General features: G+C 40.7%; 1 protein-coding gene across 2 annotated transcripts; it reads right to left on the bottom strand.

Annotated features, from left to right (window-relative positions):
- Positions 1 to 733: 733 nt before the first annotated feature.
- Positions 734 to 20,416, bottom strand: LOC116731750 (palmitoyltransferase ZDHHC18-like). Of its 2 annotated transcripts, XM_032581583.1 has the most exons (9): positions 19,917 to 20,416; positions 16,267 to 16,427; positions 14,667 to 14,816; positions 14,338 to 14,475; positions 13,055 to 13,106; positions 12,680 to 12,782; positions 11,739 to 11,848; positions 10,107 to 10,209; positions 734 to 3,545 (listed from the first exon to the last, which is right to left on the bottom strand). In XM_032581583.1, the coding sequence occupies exons 1-9, from the start codon at positions 20,171 to 20,173 to the stop codon at positions 3,186 to 3,188; spliced, it is 1,434 nt and encodes a 477-aa protein (XP_032437474.1). In that variant the 5' UTR covers positions 20,174 to 20,416; the 3' UTR covers positions 734 to 3,185. The 2 variants fall into 2 exon arrangements, with proteins under 2 accessions (XP_032437474.1, XP_032437475.1); XM_032581584.1 differs by lacking the exon at positions 14,338 to 14,475.
- Positions 20,417 to 20,905: the final 489 nt, after the last annotated feature.

Consider the following 20,905-nt stretch of genomic DNA (forward strand, 5'->3'; position numbering starts at 1 on the left):
TCCTAGAGCAGGGGTCCCCAAATCCAGGCCTTGAGGGCTGGTGTCCAGAAACTTTTGGATGTGTCCCCAGTTCAACAAGCTTCAATCAAATAATTGAATTACAACCTCAGTGCAGTCAAGCTCTCTAGAGTCCTGCTAACGACCTGATTATTTGACTCAGCTGTGTGGAAGCGGAGACACGTCTCAATCCTGCAGGGCACCACACCTCTGAGGAAGATCCCTGTTCTAGAACATTCCTCTTGGATCTATTATTATGATTGGAAACACAGCTCTTTTGCACAATATTTTTACTTTTATATGTTTTTACAGCATAAGAAACACCTAACTTTGTTCAACCATCATCAATTTGTGCAATCCAATAAAGTTTGTGTTGGTGGACGCTGCCACTCGTTGCCTGGTTTCATACAGTCCATCCTGCAATCAAGGTCAGACTCTCACTTTTCTTCTGAGCCATCCAAGATAAGACCCATGTTCTCTAACTGGGTACAGTTAGAACTCCAGACAGTGTTTTGTTGAGACTTATTGTACAGGTTCCTGGAACAGGAGAAAAAAATGATGATCTATTTTATTTTAAAAATCAAACAGAAAGGTTCAAACATCTGGATGCCCAGAGGTTTAAATGCCTTAACAATCTACATGTTCCATGCCTGTTCCCTTACAGGATTGGTTTACTGCTGCCATCTGGTGGTAAATATTTAGTACTATGCTAACATAAAAGGCAGATTCATTGAACTGCAGTTTGCTTTCCTTGCTTTTATTGGAAGAGGAACATTGGCTTAAATAAGCCCACAGTTCATACAAAAAGGAAACATTACATTTCTACTTCTGAATGCGTTGCTTTCATTCACACTGAAGGTGCTGAGATGGGGCTTTCAACACAGACGAAGAGAGAAGTTCATGCATGTGTCTCAACAGCTTATTGTGCCAACATGACCAATGGGGTCATTGCATTTTTGTGCAGCTATTGCCATCGTACAGTGTCGCATAAAACTTGCTTTTCAAGAGAGCAAAAGTACAATTTTACAACCTGAGAACCAATCTCTCCGGGAAAACATAAAACAGATCTGTTAAAAGACACAAAATCAAATTATTTAAGAGATAAGTGTCAGGAACAGGTTTTGTTTTTGATAGACCAGAGTTGAAAGTGCAAGCAGGTATTTGTAAAAGGGGATGATAACAAATTGATGGGTCTGAGCTGCTTTGGCTCTACTTAAAAGGTGCTTTCATGTTTTAAGAGATGTAAATAAAGACGTTCTTATACAATAAAATACATGTTTAGTTATGACCATGCAGTTGCATTCTCTGTCATTTGTGTAGCACTGAAGGGGTCCAGTGCAGCTGATAAGACACATCTAACCCAGCAAGCTTAAAGGGAAAATCCACAAAAAACTCACGTCGTGCTATATTCACAATTTTCAACAAAACAGCCAGGTAGCATCAAAATGAACTATGACTGACATTATTCTGACTCGCAGACCTCTATAAGCCAGCTGGATGTTTATCATAGGTACGAGGAGATTAATGGTGGTCAACATAAAACCTGAAAACGAAGGAAAGAAATCAGAGCAGAGGTTAGCAGATCAATTCCAAGCTAATTTCCAATTCAGCTGTCATCAGTTACCATTTAAGTTGGAACCCAAAGAAAATGACACTATGGCAGGTTTGGTTCTATAGCATAAAATCAGGTTTGTCTGACTATCAATAATTACACCCCAGATGTCTAAAAATGCCTTTTGACTACACACAACTACATTTTAATTATCCCCAATTTACGACATCTGCCTAATAAGAATAATATTTCAAGATATCTTTAATTTTGGTTTGACGAGTCAAAATACCTTTCACAATATCTCAAATGTCACGCATCCGTAAAGTAGCTGTAAGGGATTACAGTCAAATGACTGTTTGACTGTAATTCAGTCAGAATTACATTTTTAGATTTCTTAATCAATTTTGAATTAATTTAGAAAACCCCCTTGTGGTGCCATTGAGCTGTCCAAAAAGGTGCCGGCAGAAAATTGGCAGAAAATACCATAACACAGAAAGGGTTCAGTGGTATTCAGTTCAGTTCAAAAATATTTACAGGATATGCGGAAAACGCAACAACAACAAAAATTGTTAACTTGAAGACTGCTTCAGAAATCTGCAAAGAATTTTCTATATTCTCCTCCAAGTAACACAATGCACGCAAAAATGGCTTTGAACAGAAAAACGTGCTTCTGTCAACCTTTTTTTTTCATTGTAATATTGAAATGTCAAAATGCTACATAAATCTGTCATTTTGACTGTAAAAAATGCTAATTCAAGGTATCTGAATTAGAAAAGCTGTCCAATTAAAGACATCTCTGATTCATTTGGAAATATCTTAAAAGGAATTTTAACTAGTCGAAATTATAGTTCTAGATATTTAAAATGTATTTTTGTCTTATTATTATTTGCTTTCAAAATACCTGGAATTTAAATTGCACTAGTGAATTTTTATATCTAAAACTACATTTAAGATATCTGGAATTATGTTGTCATTCAAAAATATCTTTAATTACAATTATGACTGGTCAGAACAAAAAGTGAGACAGCTTAAATTTATTTTTGGACTAGTAATAATTTAATTGTTCATATCTGAAATATATGTTTCAGATGTCAATCATTTAAAAAGATTACTTTTAGTTATCTTGAATTAAAGCTCCTTTACAAATTAATTGTATACACTAGTCAGGATGTAATTAGAGATGTCTCAAAAAGGTATTTCATCTAAAAAAAAAAAACCCAAAGAAGATAATTAGCGATATCATGATTTAAAAATATGTCTGGTCATAAAAAGAATTTCAGATATCTGGAATCAAACAGATTTTATGTTAAAACGGTTTGCCATGACGGTGGGGGCATTTTGAAGGGAGGTTCACTTAAAAGGTTGTAAGCAGTTCATTTCTTACTGGCAGTAGATAACTCTTGTTGCATTCATTTAGAATAAATCCACGTTTGTTGGTCCTAGAAGGGGCAAAGGTCAAAACAGGTTCAATCACTCCTCTGAGAAACGCCTTGAACATAGAACCACCCTTCTGCTAGATATGCAGCTTAACCTAAGAGCCATTAAAACCCCAGACATGCCTCCATTTCTGCTCTTGTGACATCTTAAAGCTTAAGTGTATAATATGCTTTCTGAACCCATATATAATCGGAGTCAGTCACTGCAGTGTGGCAAACTTGGCTCCTCGGTGGCCCCTGGCGGCAGAGCGATGGTTCCCGTCATGGGAGGAAGGGGTAAAGTGGTCGTCAAAGGTGGGGCTGGGAGTATGTGAAGAGGCTCGTTTGTGCTTGTGCAAGCGACTCTTGGTGGGGAGCGGAGGAGAAGTGCTCCCATAGGTCTTGGAGTTGTGGTGGGTGCCGCCACATCTCTGGGAGAGCTCCAGGGAGGGGTCGGAGTTCAGAGCCGAGATGCTTTCTGGGCAAGGAAGAGCTGTCTGAGGTTTCCCCTGAGGACACGAGGTGGCCAGAAGAGGAGTGAGAGCCGCCGACTCCAGCAAACCTTTAGGTCCCTGTACGCACTGTGGAGGGGGATGGAAACAAAAGTTAAGAATGAAGGCAAAAGCCAGCAAAACTTACAGGACAAACAACATAGCAATAAATTAGTTTGCAGAAAATAGAGACCTAATTTTAACCCTCTGATGCATGAATTATGAATCCCTGAGTCAAGATTTTTTTTAAATGTGTTTTTACTCTTCTTAGGGCATGAAAAAACAAATGTAAACTTTTTTTTTCAAAAATGTTATTTTTCCAGGAAGTTACAGAAATGTCCACTACAGTGGACTACATGCGATTCAGCACTCAACATAGAACAGTATGAACTTAACTGAAGAATAATTTCATCTGAGTTTGATCATAAATCCATGACCTCATATTCCATTGTGGGCTTTGAAAAGCACTTGAACATGCTTTCATACACTCTAACATTCTATAGCCCTTCTGTTAATCCAAACCAAGAGAACAATCTTCATCAAACAACTCCTCTTCTAACTTCTCTCCTAACTCATTTTCCTAACTCCTAGGCTATATGAAAATTGGCAAAGCATCCAGGGCACAGTGCCACATGGCACTGCATGCAGATGTATTTGGTCTTCCTTGTGCATGCAGCATCGTGGCATCTGTTTGCATTTTTGACTTGAGTGAGCTCGGGCCAGTGATTTCCTGCGCTGAACCTGACTTCACTGGGTACTTTGGTCACTGCTCTGCACTTTGCTGGAGGTGGGGCTCCACTGGGTCTTCCTTTTCTTTTTTGCTGACCAGAGCCAGAATTGATCAGTGCACGGGCCACAGAAGCTTTGAAGATAAGGAGATTCATCTTTTCCAACCCAGACATCAGGTAGAGTCGCCAGGCATTTACAACCGTCACATCCAAAAAATGAAAGAACACTCTGATGTACCACCGCTTGTTTCTACGTCTGTGGGGATACATTGCCACACACTGGTCAACGAGATCCACCCCACCCATGTGTTGGTTATAAAGGGCCACCGAGTAGGGTCTTTGGACACTGATCTTGGCTTGTTCTTTCTTCAGCCATCTTTGGGCCGTGTCTTCAGGGGACTGACCTGCACAGGTCGATGCCATGTGGATGACTGAGCTGTCAAGCCAACGTGTGACAGTGATGTTACTGTTTGTGCTGACAACAGAGCAGGCTCCTCTGCCTTCTTTTTTCAGTTGTTTTTCACTCTTAAGTTTCTGACTTGCTCCTTTCAATCTGTTTGTTCTGCATGTACCTGTGCCATAGATGCCAAGGTCTTGCAAGGCCTCAAGGAGTGGAATGCTGCAGAAGAAGTTGTCAAAAAACACCTTGTGGTTTTTGTGCTTTATGTCATCACAAAGGCGCATCACAACATCTCCAGCCATTCCCAAACTACTGCTCTGACCCCTAATTGCTGAGCCCTGGTATATTTCAAATTTGTACATATAACCTGAGGACCCTGCCCTGACCCACACTTTCACACCCCAGGGTTTGGGCTTTTTGGGTATGTATTGCTTGATTGACAGTTGGCCTTTGAAGGGAATGATTTGCTCATCAATTGATTGGAATTCTTCAGGGTTTGCTGCCATCAGGAATGTTTTCTGAAGTGTACTTAGCACTGGTGCTAATTTAAAGAGCCTGTCTGTGTTTGCTGGCTGGTGGGTATAGTTATCCACAAAGTGCAGATGACGCAGAATTTGCTCATATCTGTTTACAGACATAGCATCTGCAATTATTCCAAGACGAAGGCCTTCCTCACTGGACCAGTACATCCGTGTCCTAGGATACCGAATGTACCCCATGACCATGTTGATCCCTAGAAAAATTTGCATTTCTTCCCTTGTCACTGCCAGATTTTCTTTCCCTTTCTGCAGCGCATACATGTTGGTGTTATGCACTATCACATCAATGAGATCTAAGGGAAACAAATACCTAAAGAAATCAATTGGTTCTCTTCCATCAACATTTACTCTACTTTCTCCTAGAAAAGGTGGAAAGTCTCCATCAAAGTTATTGTCTTGGACTTTCCAGACATATTTGCGGGGTTGAGTGCAGGTATGGCCCTTGTGAACATTTCTCTGAGCAGGTACCATGTGGACATTTTCCTCAGCTCCCTCATCTTGCTGACCTCCATCTGCATCCTGTCCTTCATCATCCTGGCCCTCATCATCTTGACTTTCAGCATCCTGACTGTCTGCATCTCCTTCATCATCCGTATCTCCAATATTTCTAGTGTTCTCTGGCAGCCATTCCTCATCACTGCTGTCACTATACTCATCATCAGAGGAGTCAGAGGGAATTTCCTCGACTATTCTATAGTGTTCCTTATTCTTTGCTGCACTTGTGGTCTAAAAGTATGAGAAAATTATAATTTTAGTAATACAAACTACAAATGATCTGCATAAAAAATTATATTTTTAAAATTAACATAGATATACTCAAAATGAATTTAATTGCAAGCAAAACAGTTATAATGAAAGATAAATCAACTACATGACTCATGTTAAAAATATAGTCAGCAATGCATGATGTCCACTGTGGTGGACACATGGTTAATCGCAATTTCCTACTTACGTGAAATAAAATTTTCCAAACTAAGTTAATAATATTGTTACCTAGATGCTCCTGCATGTCAGCATATTTTTTTTACCTCTAGGATTCTCCGAGAATAGAAGGATTGAGAGGATATTCCAGGAGTGGTCATTGACTGTGTCTGTCTGCCGGCCATCTTGGACTCCGATGACATTAACTTGTAGTTACAACAACTTGCCACTGAATTAACCTCAGTGGAGGGGAGCAGTAGAGAGCATTCTAAGGACTGATATGCAATACCACCGTAGAAGCCACTGCATTTAGGAGACAATGACTTCTAAACAGCTGTCCACTGTAGTGACCGCTATGCACCAGAGGGTTAATACGGGCAGTTAGGTCTCTGTAGGACCGCTGTCAGAACTTGGTTCACACTGCAAGTCTTGTCTGTTTCTGGTGAGAGTTGGACTAAAGTTACTCTTTGTCACTGATTCTCTTCATAGATTTTATGGACAAAATTTCTAGGTGTTGTGGGAATCCATTTTGGTGGCCTCAGGATTGTGTCTCTGCTCTTTGCTGATGATTTGGTTCTGTTGGCTTCATCATGTTGTGATCTACAACTTTCACTGGAGCGGTTCATAGCTCAGTGTGAACTGATGAGGATCAGTGCCTCCAAATCTGAGGACATGGTCTTGAGTTGGAAAAGGGTAGAGTGCCTTCAGCAGGTCAGGGAAAACGTCCTACCTCAAGTGAAGGAGTTTAAGTATCTTGTGTTCTTGTTCATGAATGAAGGAAAAATAGTGCGGTTGATCGAAAGGTAGATTGCCACTGCCTCTGCAGTGATATGGGTGTTATGCCGGCCTGTTGTGGTGAAGAAAGAGTAGAGTCAAAAGGCAAATCAACGGTTGACTGCCTGCTCTCATCTATGGTCACCAGCTTAATATCGGGTGAGAAGCTTGAACATCCTGGAGGGACACAGAGTCGAGCCACTGCTTCTCTACATCGAGAGGAGCTAGTGGAGGTGGTTTGGGCATCTGGTTAGGACACCTCTTGGACTCCATACTTATAGAAGGCGTCCAAGAGCCCACCTGGGTCTCCTTCAGGTGGGCACATCCCACCTGGAGGAGAACCAAAGGAAGACCCAGGACACACTGGAGAGACTATGTTTCTCGGCTGGCATGAAGGAGTTGGACCAAGTGACTGGAGAGAGGGATGTCTGGGTCTCACTGCTTAGGCTGCTACATCCACAACCTGACCTCATATCATATAAGTGGGTGGGCAAGAGGGTGGGCGTGGGGGCAGGTGGACGGACGGACGGACGGATGGAAAGCCTGACATCACTGTCTTCTTGCATTGGTATCGGTTGTGCCAGAATGTCAAAATGAGCGCACAGAAATTTAAGGTAAAGGGTTCTTATGCAGGTAAGATGACTTAAGGATGTCCAAGAGTGTCCAGCAAGGTCCAAGACTGTCTCCTAATGAGAAGAGTGCTGCATCTTGCCACCTGGGTAGAGCTTGGTGGTTGGGAGTGTATCTACATACACATGGAGGCAGAAACTTTGAGACAAAATTGAGCTTTTGTCTAGGCCAAAAAGCTACATTTTGGTTTCATTTGTCCAATGTTGTCTGACAGATAAGATTTTGTCTTGGAGCAAAAAAGCAAAACAGAAGAAACCTGTGAAGGGGCAAATACTTTTACAGTGCAACATGTAAAATGCTGAAGGTTCATGCTCCTATTCATGGATTGCTGGTGGACAAGCATGCAGGGCAGCCGGGGAAACACAGAGAGACATCAACAGGTACCGGATCAACATGCTTCCCCTCCCTCTATCTGAACATGCTTACCATGCTCAAGTCTCGTCATTTCTGCTCTAAAAGCAGCTTATTAGCCAGCGCAGGACACTGCAAAGTCCAGACACGACTCCTCCTGACGATGGAAATGGGATACAGGCACAGAGACACACCACAGACACAACAGTGAGTTGGGGCGCTGCTGAAGACACACAAACCAGGTGTGGACCGAAGGTCAGCTGCATGGTGGAAATGTTTAGTCTGAACGGTGAGGAAGGACCAACGGAACGGGGAGGGGAGCATAGAAGGAATGTGACAGGTCTGGGGTCTCACTTATAACGGTGGAGTACAAACAAAATGGGGACTAAACCTGGTACGAAGGTTGTGATGTAAAATATCGGTATCAGTATCGGTATCGACGGTAAGCTCAATACTTTAGTTTAGGACTCCCTCTTGAAATGTTTTTTTGTTTTTGTATTGTAGTTTCTCAACTCTACTTCAAAAATTTTTTTTGCTGTGACTTGCTCTGATGTCCGCACTTTATTTAGAAAACAACGCACATAAATGATTTTCGTTTCTACAATAAAAAAGAAGCTTCAGCTTAAAAAATTTGCTAATTTGTGACATGTAATCAAATGAAGTTTATCAAACTAACTTTATTTACATTTTCTGTATGATGTAAATATGTCATTAAAGTATTTTGTAGACACTTATAAACTTTATTTAAATTCTATCGTAGGTTTTAAAAAGCATAATTAAAAAAAACAACACAAAAACGTCTAACAGTCAGAAGTCTGATGACATATCAAGCTCAAGTAAAAGTTATTGGTATTGATATCGATGACACTGTAGTCACTTGATATTGGATTGATACAAAAATATGCTGCATCACACACCTCTACTGCATACTCTAATAAGGCAAATGTTGAATAATTGTGCTAGATTTTATTTAAGAACATCAAAATAAGAGAGTGAGCTTTCTGGATTTGTATTTGTAAAAAAGTTGAAAACCAGGTATTTTTTTCCCTTCCACTTTACATGTTTTCTGTGGTGTTGGTTTATCACATAAACTCCCAATTAAATACATTATTTGTGGTTGTATTGTAGCACAAGGAAATGTGAAAATGCCTCGGGGATGTGAATACTTCTGCAAGGGACAGTACATTCACTCAACCACAACAGGGAAAAAAACTACAGAAATGGCTTGAAAGGCGTTCCTCTACCGTAAACAAAAGCCCACCTTCAAATGCCAAAAAGCAGCTGTCTGATACCAAAGTAGACTGAAACTGTGCCTAAGGTGCAGAAACTACTATAAACAAAAGTTCCTAACAAGCCTCAGAAATCCTTTTGTATCCACCTCTGATCTGTTAGAACAAGGAAACAACAAAGGAAGCTAAAGTTTTCCCTTCTTACGATGCCTGAACTTTCTGAAAATACTCCAAACAATTAAAATACACAATAGCAGGGTTTCCATTGACAATATAATTACACAATTTGACGTTTCGAAAATGAATTTGCTTAATGGAAACACGGCCATTGCAGAAAAAAAACCAAAAACGTTTTGGCACAACTACGAGATGAGGTTTTTTGGCTGTATGGAATTTCTTTTATTTCGCAAAACTGCAATGGAAATACAATTTTTTTTTTTGCATCACACGAGTCACATGACGAACAGCCAGATGTTGCCGCGCAAACCACGAAGAAGAAGGCGACAGGAAGTCGTCAGAGGATGACGTCACAGCATGTTTTCCAGTGACATCGCGTGAACAAACTTATTCACATGTGATTGTAATTGCGTTTCTTCATAAATGGAAACACCGCAGTTGCAGAATTGTGTTTTTTCTACATTAACGGTATCCTGACAAAGTTTTACAAGCATCTGTAATGGAAACCCAGCTACAGAAGGATTTTAAACAACCATCAGGAACAATGAAGTACAGCAACTTCTGTGCATTTACTAAGTGACAAACAGTGCCTTTCTATGACGCAAGTCTGGCTGAAATACAAGTGGCTGCCGTTGATAATAAGACTGTAGAGAAGCATCAAGCCCACATCCAGTTGAAATCCCGATGAATATTGACTAGTGACAGCAGTTTGAATACAGCACAGAGGGGAGGAACCTCCACAGGACACTGGAAGACAGACAGACAGACAGAGACCGCTTTGGGACAACAGCAGGCAGCAAGGCTTCACACAGGCAGGGCTGCAGGTTTGGGTTGATTCAGGAGCAGGGAAAAATCAGCGGAAGATTCCTGCAAGTCAAGGACCAGATGGATGATCCTCCTACCACGTTTCTATCACTTTTAGTGTTTGGATTGGGCAGCTCCAAGTCCACGCCGCGCGCCCTGGCTGGCTCATCCGCGGGCAGGAAGCCTCGTCTGTCGATCAAGCTTTAAAACCAGAAAGAAAAAAGAAACTAATTAGGGTTAAGTGCATTTTCCATTTTAGAGTAAACCTCTTGTATCGTGGGTATTCTTAGTAAGGAATACGTTCTGGTGAAGATGTGTACGGAACAAAGAAAAACGCTCCGAACGGGAAGATTGAGAGAGGAAACCAGATGTTTACGTACGCTGTATGAAACTTTTTTATCCTCCTTGTCTGACATTTTATCAGACTAAACTTTCTCCTTTTTTAGGTCAGTAAGGTTCATCAAAACTATTTTTTATTTACCAAATGCCAGAGTAGTGATGTAATATGAAAATTATTGGCTTATTAAGGCGACATTGAAGTCACTGTTGATTTGGCAAGCTGTGGCTTTCAAGAGACTAAAATAATTGAACAAGCCCTCTTTTTTTGAAGAATTAAACACCTGATGGCCAAATCCATGGCCACACTCTGATGTCAGTAACTCTTTTTTTATGCACAGTTTATTTTTCATATAAACACAACAACACTTTAGTTTCAATAAAAACATTTATTAGTTGATTTGAATGCATTTGTTCTATTTGTTAGCGCGCACATTTAGTTAGCATATGTATTTATATCAACTTAAAGTTAATTTTGTTTGCTTAAGATTAATTCTGTTTGTTTCCCACCGGTTCTTACCTGCCTTGGAGTTGCCAGACAAAGGATGGGGGCCAGGGCTCAGCAGGCTTACATGCTGATTGGACTGCACCACTAGTTCCTGCTGGCAGGGGGAATTTGTAGTTTCTTTCTTTAGATAAGTTTTGTATTTAAGTAAATATTAGTATTTAAAGTTTAATATTTTTGATTTTCAGTTTTGGGTCTTTAGTTTAGCCAAACTTAGCTGTACTATTATTTGTTTTGTGTTATTTGTAATTGTATTCTGTTTAGTTACCCCTATTGTGTCTTAATTGGTCTGATCAGCCAGTATATAAACCCCTGTGTGTCATTTCTTTGTTAGGTCAGTTATGTTTGTTTGTGCAGCCAGTTTGTTTACATGTTTTGCCTGAGTTCAGTTTTGTTTCTTTGACCTCTTTTATGAGCTCAGTTTATCTTTGTCATTTATAATCTTTGGGTTGAAATAAAAAACCCTATTTTTCTAATATGTCCTGTGACTCCTCCTGTTTTTAACTCGGTCCATCACAACACCAAATAATTAACGCCACAGCGTTAATTATTTGTTAATTATTTGTTAGTTATGATGTTAGTTATGAGTTATGAATCCACTGATCTAATCTAACCTCATCATAATATGAACGATCAACAGGATGCTGCATCAGGTGTGGATTGCTCGACCACACTGCGCTGTCTATAGAAATACATTTAATTTGCTGGCTGACAGCTCAAGCTGCAAACAGCAAACCGCTAAATGACCAAATGGAAACTATAAAACTAAGAATTAGAGAGTTTTTTTATAACCTCTCCAAAAAATACTACTTTAGCAAATCCTGCATCCTGACAAGGATTTAATACAAATAATGTCAGTTCAACCATCTTTGAAGCTTTAGAGACTGACCTGGGTGGCATGGGCGCACAGAGAACTGAACAGCAGTTAATAAAAATGTTTTTATGACTGTATGGGTTGGTTACAGCGTCTCCACTCTTCCCCGACCAGGAGCCTTTAATCTGAAAAATACATAAAAATACATGGTTACACACTAGTCATTTATTTTAAGCAGATATTATAATGGTTTACATTACGTAACAACTACACCCACAATTTCACATCCCACATCTGTGTCTATGAGCTTTTGGCATCTCTGCTGCCAAAACTAAATCCACCCGGTGTAGAGATCACAGGCTGTAGAAGTCCTGTTCCCTAGGATTTTATGTCTACACTTGGCAAACTGCAAAAGTCAATGACTGACTGGGGGTAAGCTCAACCCACATATGGAGGCCTTAGTCCTCGATGCGGACGTCACAGGTTCGAGTCCCGGCCTTCACCCCCTCTTTCGTTACCCACTTTTCTGTCAATTCGCTAACAAATAAAACATTACAAAAACATAACAAACAAAACCTTCAAGGAGCAGAGGAATAAAATGAAAAATTAAAGACGAAAGAAAAAACAAGCAAACAATAACAGACAATGTTAATGAATGATGGGAGAAGAGAGGAAGAAAGGATTGGATGTAGAAGGACAGGAGAAAGGAAGGAAAGGCAAGTTGGCCACAAGAGAGGGATGAAAGAGACAAAGAATGAAAGAAATTCAGGAAATAACAAACAGAGGAGTAAAGAAAGTATGTATGGTCACAATTTAGACCAAAGGGATATGGAAAAATAAATGGAAATGTAAAAATCTTTTCCTATTTATCCAAACATGGAAAACACTCAAATCAAATGCCTGAAACCACAGTTTTACATTTGTTATTATTTTTGTTATATTGACATTTGCACTAGTCTAACTTTCATCCCCTCACACTGAGCAATAGCACATACTCTGATGTTTAGTGTACTTACGTCTTCATTGGTGGTCAGATTGGAAGCAACAAGGTATGTATGGAAGCCCGAGAGGCCCAAGATAGACCAGACTGAGAAGAAGCATATAGCCAACTCCACTGCAGTAAACGAGTGGGTCAAGGAAAACGTCATAGGAGGTTCAAATGATCCACTGAGGAGTTTCCTTTTCTTTGGTACATAAATGCCGTAACTGATTTACTTATTGAAGCTGGTCATGATTTAACATTGTGTCAGATTCTGAGTCATAAAAGATGAAACTATCCGAACGTAGGAATCAGAAGATTTTATACAGCCTTTTCCAGCTTTACTGACTTATCATCAGTTGAGTCAGCATGAAACAGATGGCAGGGAAAATGAAACCCCACGAAAGGATATCTGCCAGGACTCTCCTGAAGGGCAAACATCAGGCCCTTTCCTCCTTTGGCCCCTAAAACAAAAAGCACAAACTATTGTATTCACAGACCTGATAGTGGAAAATAATCCTGAGCCTGAACTTTTTTCCACGCCCAGGAGGCAACGCACTTTTACACATAACACAGAATAGTATATAAAAATAACCCTTTTAACCCTCGGGTGGTTTCTGGGTTTGCGGGCTCCTGGGCCCAGATGGTTTTTGTGTATAACATAGATGTTGCCAAGAGGCGGTCTAAGCATAAGCCCTGGGAGAACATGTTGAAAAAAATCCCCTTAAATGTTAAGATTCTGGTGAATTGTGTGAATGCAAACAGACAACATTCTGACAGGACATGAACAAACCTAACGTGAGCCTGAATTACATTAGATTCTTTGGGCGGAGCCCGAGGCTTTAGGGGTCCCTGAGCTCCTGGGGCCCTGGCCATAAATCCCAGTTAAGTTCAGTAATCCGTCCCTGCTTTTAACTAGTCTCTTCACTGCCTGCCTACTGCTCTTACCATGTGTTCACAACGATTAGAGCTGTAAAACTGCCAGAAGTAATTCACTTTTAATGAACTAAAATGATGGTAAGACTTTATTTAATGGGGGCGACATGAGATGAATCAGGAACATTAATGAAACTATTAATGGTGTCAATGGGTGTTTGTATCCCAAGCAATTTTAGCTTTTCAAAGAGAGCCCATGTGACTGCAGGATGTCTTTTAGTTGCATTTGCAAGGTTGTCAAGATGCTGTCTTCGAGAAATTGGAGCGGTACATTAAAAATTCTGACATTGTTCATTTTAGCTCCTAAGAACTGTTGTTAATGAGAAGCTTGTTGAGATGATGAGCTGAAAGTGGAGGGTTGGAAGGAGTAAGGTCTTCTTAAAGAGACAGAGCCCCAATTCTCAAATTACAAAGTCATATTTCTTTTCACATAATGATTGATATATAGAGCATTTTTATAACAACTGAAGGTAACAGTTACTTGATTGTGGTGTTATGTATGTACCTAGAACATACTTAACACCACTCCTTCAAAACTGAAACCCTAAATCATGCACAGATATCAACATGTTCTTACAGTTCATGGCTGGGCCATTGCTAGTGCTGGATTCACATCTTCCCCATTCTAGGTAACAATGATCTACTGTATGTTGGAAAGTGAATCGTGTCATATGGTGCCAATGTGAGACCAGAGAGTCCTCCATTCAGGTGGTGTTCGTGGGATTCCAGACGGCTGAAGAAAGAAAAAGTCGCTCTTACTCAAAGCCAGATGTGTGGTCACACATCCGAAGATGAATGCCGTCAGGAGAGACAGGGACACGATGAAGCTGTAGAAGAACCGGTAGTTGCGCTTTCCGACACAGTTCCCCACCCAAGGACAGTGATGGTCGAAACGCTCTGCGAGTTCAGGAAAATGTGATGAGATTTGACTGGAAAAGTACGAGAACAGCCCACATCAACCTTCCAGAACATGCTCTCTGTTAACGGAACATGTGGAGCCGTGCTCGATCCAACACTGTGAACCCTCTTTTGTTATAGACAGCTGATAAAATGTCTCGTGGTGTCTAGCGAGTGTATCCACAGCTCACCCACACAGTTGTCACACAGGCTGCAGTGGGACGTGCGAGGAGGCCGGAACATCTTGCAGGTGAAGCAGTACTTGAGCTTGATCACCTGCTGGTTGATGAGGACCTCCTTGGTGCGCGGCGGAGGCCGATAGCTGGTGTTCCCCGTGTCATCTATGGAGAGAGGCATCGCTTTTTTTTTTAACATGATTCTCTTTGATGCCCCAACTCACATCAGATGCCCTTACACAGCTGATCAGACCTCTTCCTGGGGATACGTACTGATATGGATACAAAAAGTTAGAGTTCTTGCTCCTTGTCACCTCATGGTTCTTTCCCTCCTAGAACAGGGAGTCCGGACTTTCTGTCACGTGGGCCAAAATCATCGAGGCAATAGTACAAAACTAAAATCAAGCAAATAAAGTTGTCTGATTATGTTTGTCTGTTGTTGTTCTTTCTTTTCGTTTTTTGTAAGGGATGTTATTCATCATAGATCCAAAACCCAAAAAGATTTTAGGTAAATTCATTCATCATTGACAAAATTCTTAGTGGGCTTGCAATTTTCACCAGTCGTCGCAACTTCTCTGCAAATCCGACCAATCGCCTTCATGTTTTCTGTTTTCCCTTCTTTTCTGACCAATCACAGAAAAGATTGGTCAGACCAATCTTGGCTCAGGTTATTCACCATCCCCCTGAACCCCCGACTAATTTAACTTCTTGTTTCATGACGTCTCTTGAAAGCCGAAGCTGAGTGATGAAAGCATGTGTGACGCTAAAATGGTAATATTTATCCTTTTCATTTTCTGCAAAAACCATAATATATTCTGCTTGATTTGTTTCTACCCCGTAAACAGTTCATGTTAACCTGAATGATCGATATGGAATTCTTCTTTTGCACTTTGACCCTTCTTCAGAACATGATTTTACCTGTATAAGATGCTATTTCTATTTCAAGAACTTGTAAATGGTATTTGCACTTTAAACATTAACCATGGTAAAATCCTGTCTTTTTTGGGAAGGTTGGGTGTAACAATTTTCACTCTTTTGTAAGACCATCTTAAGGCAAAAACAAAGTATTAAGAAAATTGCAACTTTGACCATAACTTTTGTAAAAAGGTGCCACAAATTCAGTCATTTTAAGCCGCAACTAAAACATTGCATCCTGGAGGGACTGACTATGTAAAGAAATGAAAGAAAATGAATGAACATAGCTTAAATTTCTGAGTAAAAGTTTCCCGCTTGTGGCATAATCTTAAAATAACTTGAACAAAAGTAGCACAGTTGAATAAGATAGCCATCTTACATCACTGCTGGCTAAACTTTGGTCCTGTGTAGGAGGCTCCGAGGCGCACAGGAACAGAACTTTGGGGGTTTTTGACAACAAACTGGAGAACTACTAACACATGTGAAGAGCATGGAGCAAAGAAACTGGAAGAGGGCTGAATAATTTAACATTGCAATTAAACAGCTGTATATGAAGTTGACTTGACATTTATGACGCCTTAGGAAGCCACTTAAAAGCCATTGTGCCAAACGTCCTCCATATTTGACAGCATAAACTGTTCATCTAAAGGCGGCGATGTGTCAAGAGGCCGCTAAAGATCCAAGAGACTTCGTTTCTTACCAATCTGTCTCTCTATGTCCGCGGCCTCCTCTGGAGTGGCTCGAGGCAGGATGCCGGGGTCGGTGAAACTGGTCTGGAGCAGCGTGATGAGCACGAACACAAACAGGGCCCCTCCGACAGCAGGAATACATCTGGTCAGGTGTTTGACCAGGAACGGGCAGCTGTGACAATCAGACACACACACAGAGGGAGAGGAGGGATTATAAAGAGACTGACCTCAACCAGAGCTGGAAACGGATCAGCACTGTGACTTACAGATGATCTGCTCTCATTTAATAACTCTGGCTTTTAATTACCGTCTGAAGCCCTGTGAGACAGAACACACTTTCCACCATGTGGTCGCAGAGAGAATAGCAGCGTTTGTTTTGTTACTGAATTGCTTAGAGTTGGTTTACAACACTGGTGGCAGCCAGGAGAAGCATCATCATTTGAAGGGAAGAAGCAGGAAGTACGTAATCTCTGGGTGCAGTTTCACTTTGGTAGAAAAAAATGAAGGACCTCTCACATTTCAGGCATGTGCGGGTGGTTTAATAATTCAAAACGACTCAAATTTAAGAAGTGTAAATCATAAGAGATGGTTTCAGACTTCTTCTTTAAAGTTGTTGTTCTTTGGTGTATTTTTTTTCACTAACAAATGCACACTGTCAATAAATACATAATGAATTATAGAATTTGTTTGGAGGGGTAGTCAAAATCAAAAGTCCTGGAAAAGCACATTAAAGAAAAAACAGATTATTCTGCTTTCTATGTGTTTGGGTTGATGACATCACAAGAGGCATATGAGCTGAGGGATGAATACAAGGTACGATCAGGCCTGTCGTGATATCAAATTTTGCTTGTTGATAAATCGTTCCAGAAGTTATTGCGAAAAACAATAATTCTGTTGTTTTTAGACCATTTGCACGTGTTTTGTTGATAATGGCATAATAATGCAAATTCGCTAAACTTTTATCTTGTTAAGAGCACTTAACACTGAAACTGGAAGACATTTTAAGTATCCACAATAAAACACAACAGCCAAAAACAATGCTTAAAAATAAAATAAAAGCCACACACAACTGAAACGATAAATAAAATGGTCATGAAGTCTCTGAACAAAACAGCCCTTCAAAATCCATTGATCATCGGAATGGAAGTTATCAAGCTTATTTTAATTTAACATGAAATTAATTGGCTACTCGATTTATTGTTTATTATGGCAGGCTTATGAAAGATGAGTGACTTTTGATTATTGGTGTAACGACACCCAGGACTCCCTAGACAAGACACGATATTGAGTTCATGGCAACAAGATGTGACGAGATTTCAACATTACTTTATAGAAAACTTCAAAGAGCTAACATAAAATAACCAGTATTTTATGTTAGCAGTATTTTAATGTACTGTAAAATAACCAGTACATTAACTTAAGCGAATCCCTGAAGATTTTAGGTTTGACGGAGTCCAAATAAGGTTCCCAATGAGGAAAAAATCTGTCTACGAGTGTGAAACGCATTTCTATAATTCTAATGGCATTAAGTCAGCCCCTTCCTTGTCATGTTCTGTGTTTTCTGTGTATTTATTTAGAGTTTTCTCTGTCCCCGAGTCTTCGTGTTGTCCTGTCTTCCCCTTGATTGTTCCCAGGTCTCGTTCTGTGATTACCCGCTGAGTATTTAACTCCACCTGTGTTCCTTGTTCCTCGTCGGGTCCTTGTCAATTCAGCGTCTAATGTGCGTTCAGTCCTTTGTGTTCCAGTCGTGTTAACGGTTGCTACCGGCGTCGAGCCCTGGCTTCTGCTCGGCCGTGCTGCCCGTTGCTGGACTGTGTTTATGCACTATTAAAATCACTATTCATTCTTACCTGGGTCTACAGCGTTTGCCTCACCACCTCAACACCCGCAACTCATGACATTCCACTGGTTTACTGCATCAAGCAGAGGCACAACATTGTGTTTTGAGGTGTATGCAGACATTACATTATAGGTATGGGCCTCTGTTATTGATCACATCACATCATTTACACATGCACAAACAGCTGTTAAATACAGAAAATGTGACTAGAAATATTGGCGCCCCCTGCAGCGCAGCGCCCCTATTTGCATGTAGTGCATATCCTTTTTTTTTTTTTCTTTTTTTGAGGCACTGGCATCAGGATACTTTTTTCTTGCAGCAAAAGTCAGTCTGGAATATAATTATTTTTAATCATTCGATGTCATATTTTTTATCAGTATGGACAACGATCAATTTGACCTCATATTGCTAATATTGTCTGAATTTCACAATTTGTATTAGACCTGTAAGCACGACCAAAAACAATGTTTGAAAATCGCAATTTATCGCAAACACCCATGACTCACAGGACAGATCAGATCAGAACCAATTAAATAGTGTTTGCAGTTTGGTGAAATTTGCTTCCTTTGAAGATTTTTCGTTGTATTTCCCGAGTTTTCTGGACAATCTTCTTTCTAAAACATGTTTTATTTCTGTTCAGTCTCCCTGAAACCCATGCAGTGTTTTTACTTATGAATACAACAATTTCCTGCAGCTTTATGGAAAACAAACAAACAAACAAACAAAAATACTTTGATTAAAAACTTGCAAAAAAAAAAAAAAGAAGATCAAAATAACTCCTGGTGCGATGTCACCACAGGAAAGGGCACGTGATACTTCGCTTTAGGAGGGAAAATGATCTAGAGCGGCGGTTTTCAAAGTGTGAGGCGCGCCTCCCCTAGGGGGCGCCAGAGCACTTTAGGGGAGGCGCGGTGCGAGGGAAAAAATAAACCGGAAAAGAAGCTTAACCGGATTCGCGCATCAAAAGCACAAGCACGTTGTTCCCACTAAAACTAAGGTGAGCTGAACAGTAATGTTGCCAATGTGTTGCCATGTTGCCAATTTAGTTAAAATCATAAATAAAATGAGTTACACATGATTCAGGACTGTGATAGAAAACGAAAGGGTGCGCATAGCGTGCGTAATTGTTTTTTCCTTTGTATGCCTCCGCTCTTTCATACAGCACGCTCTTTTAGCTCCAGATAAATTGTTTAGATGAGCCACAAAAAGAGCTCCACGATTTTGCAACTGTTTAGGTTTTTGATTTATTTTTTAATTTCAAGGAAATGTGCAACATTTACAGATGTGTTCCAAAGATCTGATCAAAATGTTTTTGTTAAGATGTGAAAACACTGTTGGTATCTCAAACATTAAACTCAGAATCTCAGATGTAACGTTTGTTTGAGAAAACGGTTGAAAAATGAGTTTGGGGTTGTTCTTATCATTAGAAAAATGAAAAAAGGGCATATTTGCCATACAAAGGCCCTGATAAAATAATTAAAATGGGAGGAAATGTTTTTAAAATGTTCATGTGTTAAATTTCATTCAGATAAAGTGTCATTTTAAAAGATGAGATGGTTCTAAAATAAAAGCAATTAGAAGGTGTTTGGTAGTGGCATTTGTTTGTGTGTGGGTTGATTATTGGGGGGGGCGCAGCAGGCATTGTGCTCCTTGGAGGGGGGCTCACCCTTTCATACTTTGAAAACCTCTGATCCAGAGTAAATGTTTGTTATTGAAACAAAATAAACTCTGATAATGATGTGCGCTCTTTAGACGTCAGATTAATTTGACCAAACTTCAGTCGCTTTAAATGTACGGAACAGAGTGGAAAACACAACTCACTCAAATATGAAAAATAACCCGCTCGTGACGAGGATAAGGCCCAGCGTGAGGGGAAAGACCCCACTCTGACGGGCCATCATAATCCGTCCATCGCAGAAGAAGCGGTTCTTCCCGGGGAAAACTTCCCACTTTCTCCTGGGTGTCATCGGCTCCTTCCTCCCGTCACCGCCGACAGCCAGGTGTTGGTGAGGCGGGGAGCTCTGGCTGGGCGTCGGCAGCGCCTTCGGGTCGATCTGCTGATACTCACGGCTTTTCATGGTTTCTAAAGCAGAGTGGGAGCTCTGTCCCGATTAGGGCACCGAGCGACACCATCACCAGATCCCGACCAGTCTGCTGAGGTGGACGGCCGTCACGAGCGTCGTCGTTCCACGGATAGAGCAAGCTAGTGATACCTCTCTGTGGATGGGCAATAAATCAGTGTGTGACTCCGGGCTGCAAATAATGTCATTTTTAACCTCCATGCCGCTTCATTAACGATTCTTTTCCGTTTACAGGAAGACTGAATCCCAGCTAGAGCGATAATCCGCTGCCCATCGTTAGCTTAGCTCTTCCACTCAGCAGCGCGGCCAGTTCATCCAGCTGTGTCCTGATTTACTGAACATCACTGAGCATCACTGAGCAACACTGAGCAACACTGAGCAACACTGAGCAACACTGAGCAACACTGAGCATCACTGAGCAACACTGAGCATCACTGAGCAACATCCGCGCTGCTGGCTGCACAGCTTCCCACACCTGCTAACCTGCAGCACTTCTTGGTCTCGACGTGTATAGATGACACTCAACATAAAAACCTAAGTGGCTCTCAATTCTTTCCAGTAAGACCTCGAAACCTTTTTTTTTTTATAACCTAATGGCTTAACAGTGGGAATTGCGGCTCATTTTCGAGATCCATATCATGTGACTCGGCTCTTCTAAAAGAACTGCTTCGCCAAACGACTCTTCGTGTCTTTTTTTTTCTTTTAAAAGCGAAAGCGTTTCTGTATCTG

The sequence above is a fragment of the Xiphophorus hellerii genome, chromosome 13 (genome assembly GCF_003331165.1).
Source record: "Xiphophorus hellerii strain 12219 chromosome 13, Xiphophorus_hellerii-4.1, whole genome shotgun sequence".
NCBI classification, from domain to species: domain Eukaryota; kingdom Metazoa; phylum Chordata; class Actinopteri; order Cyprinodontiformes; family Poeciliidae; genus Xiphophorus; species Xiphophorus hellerii.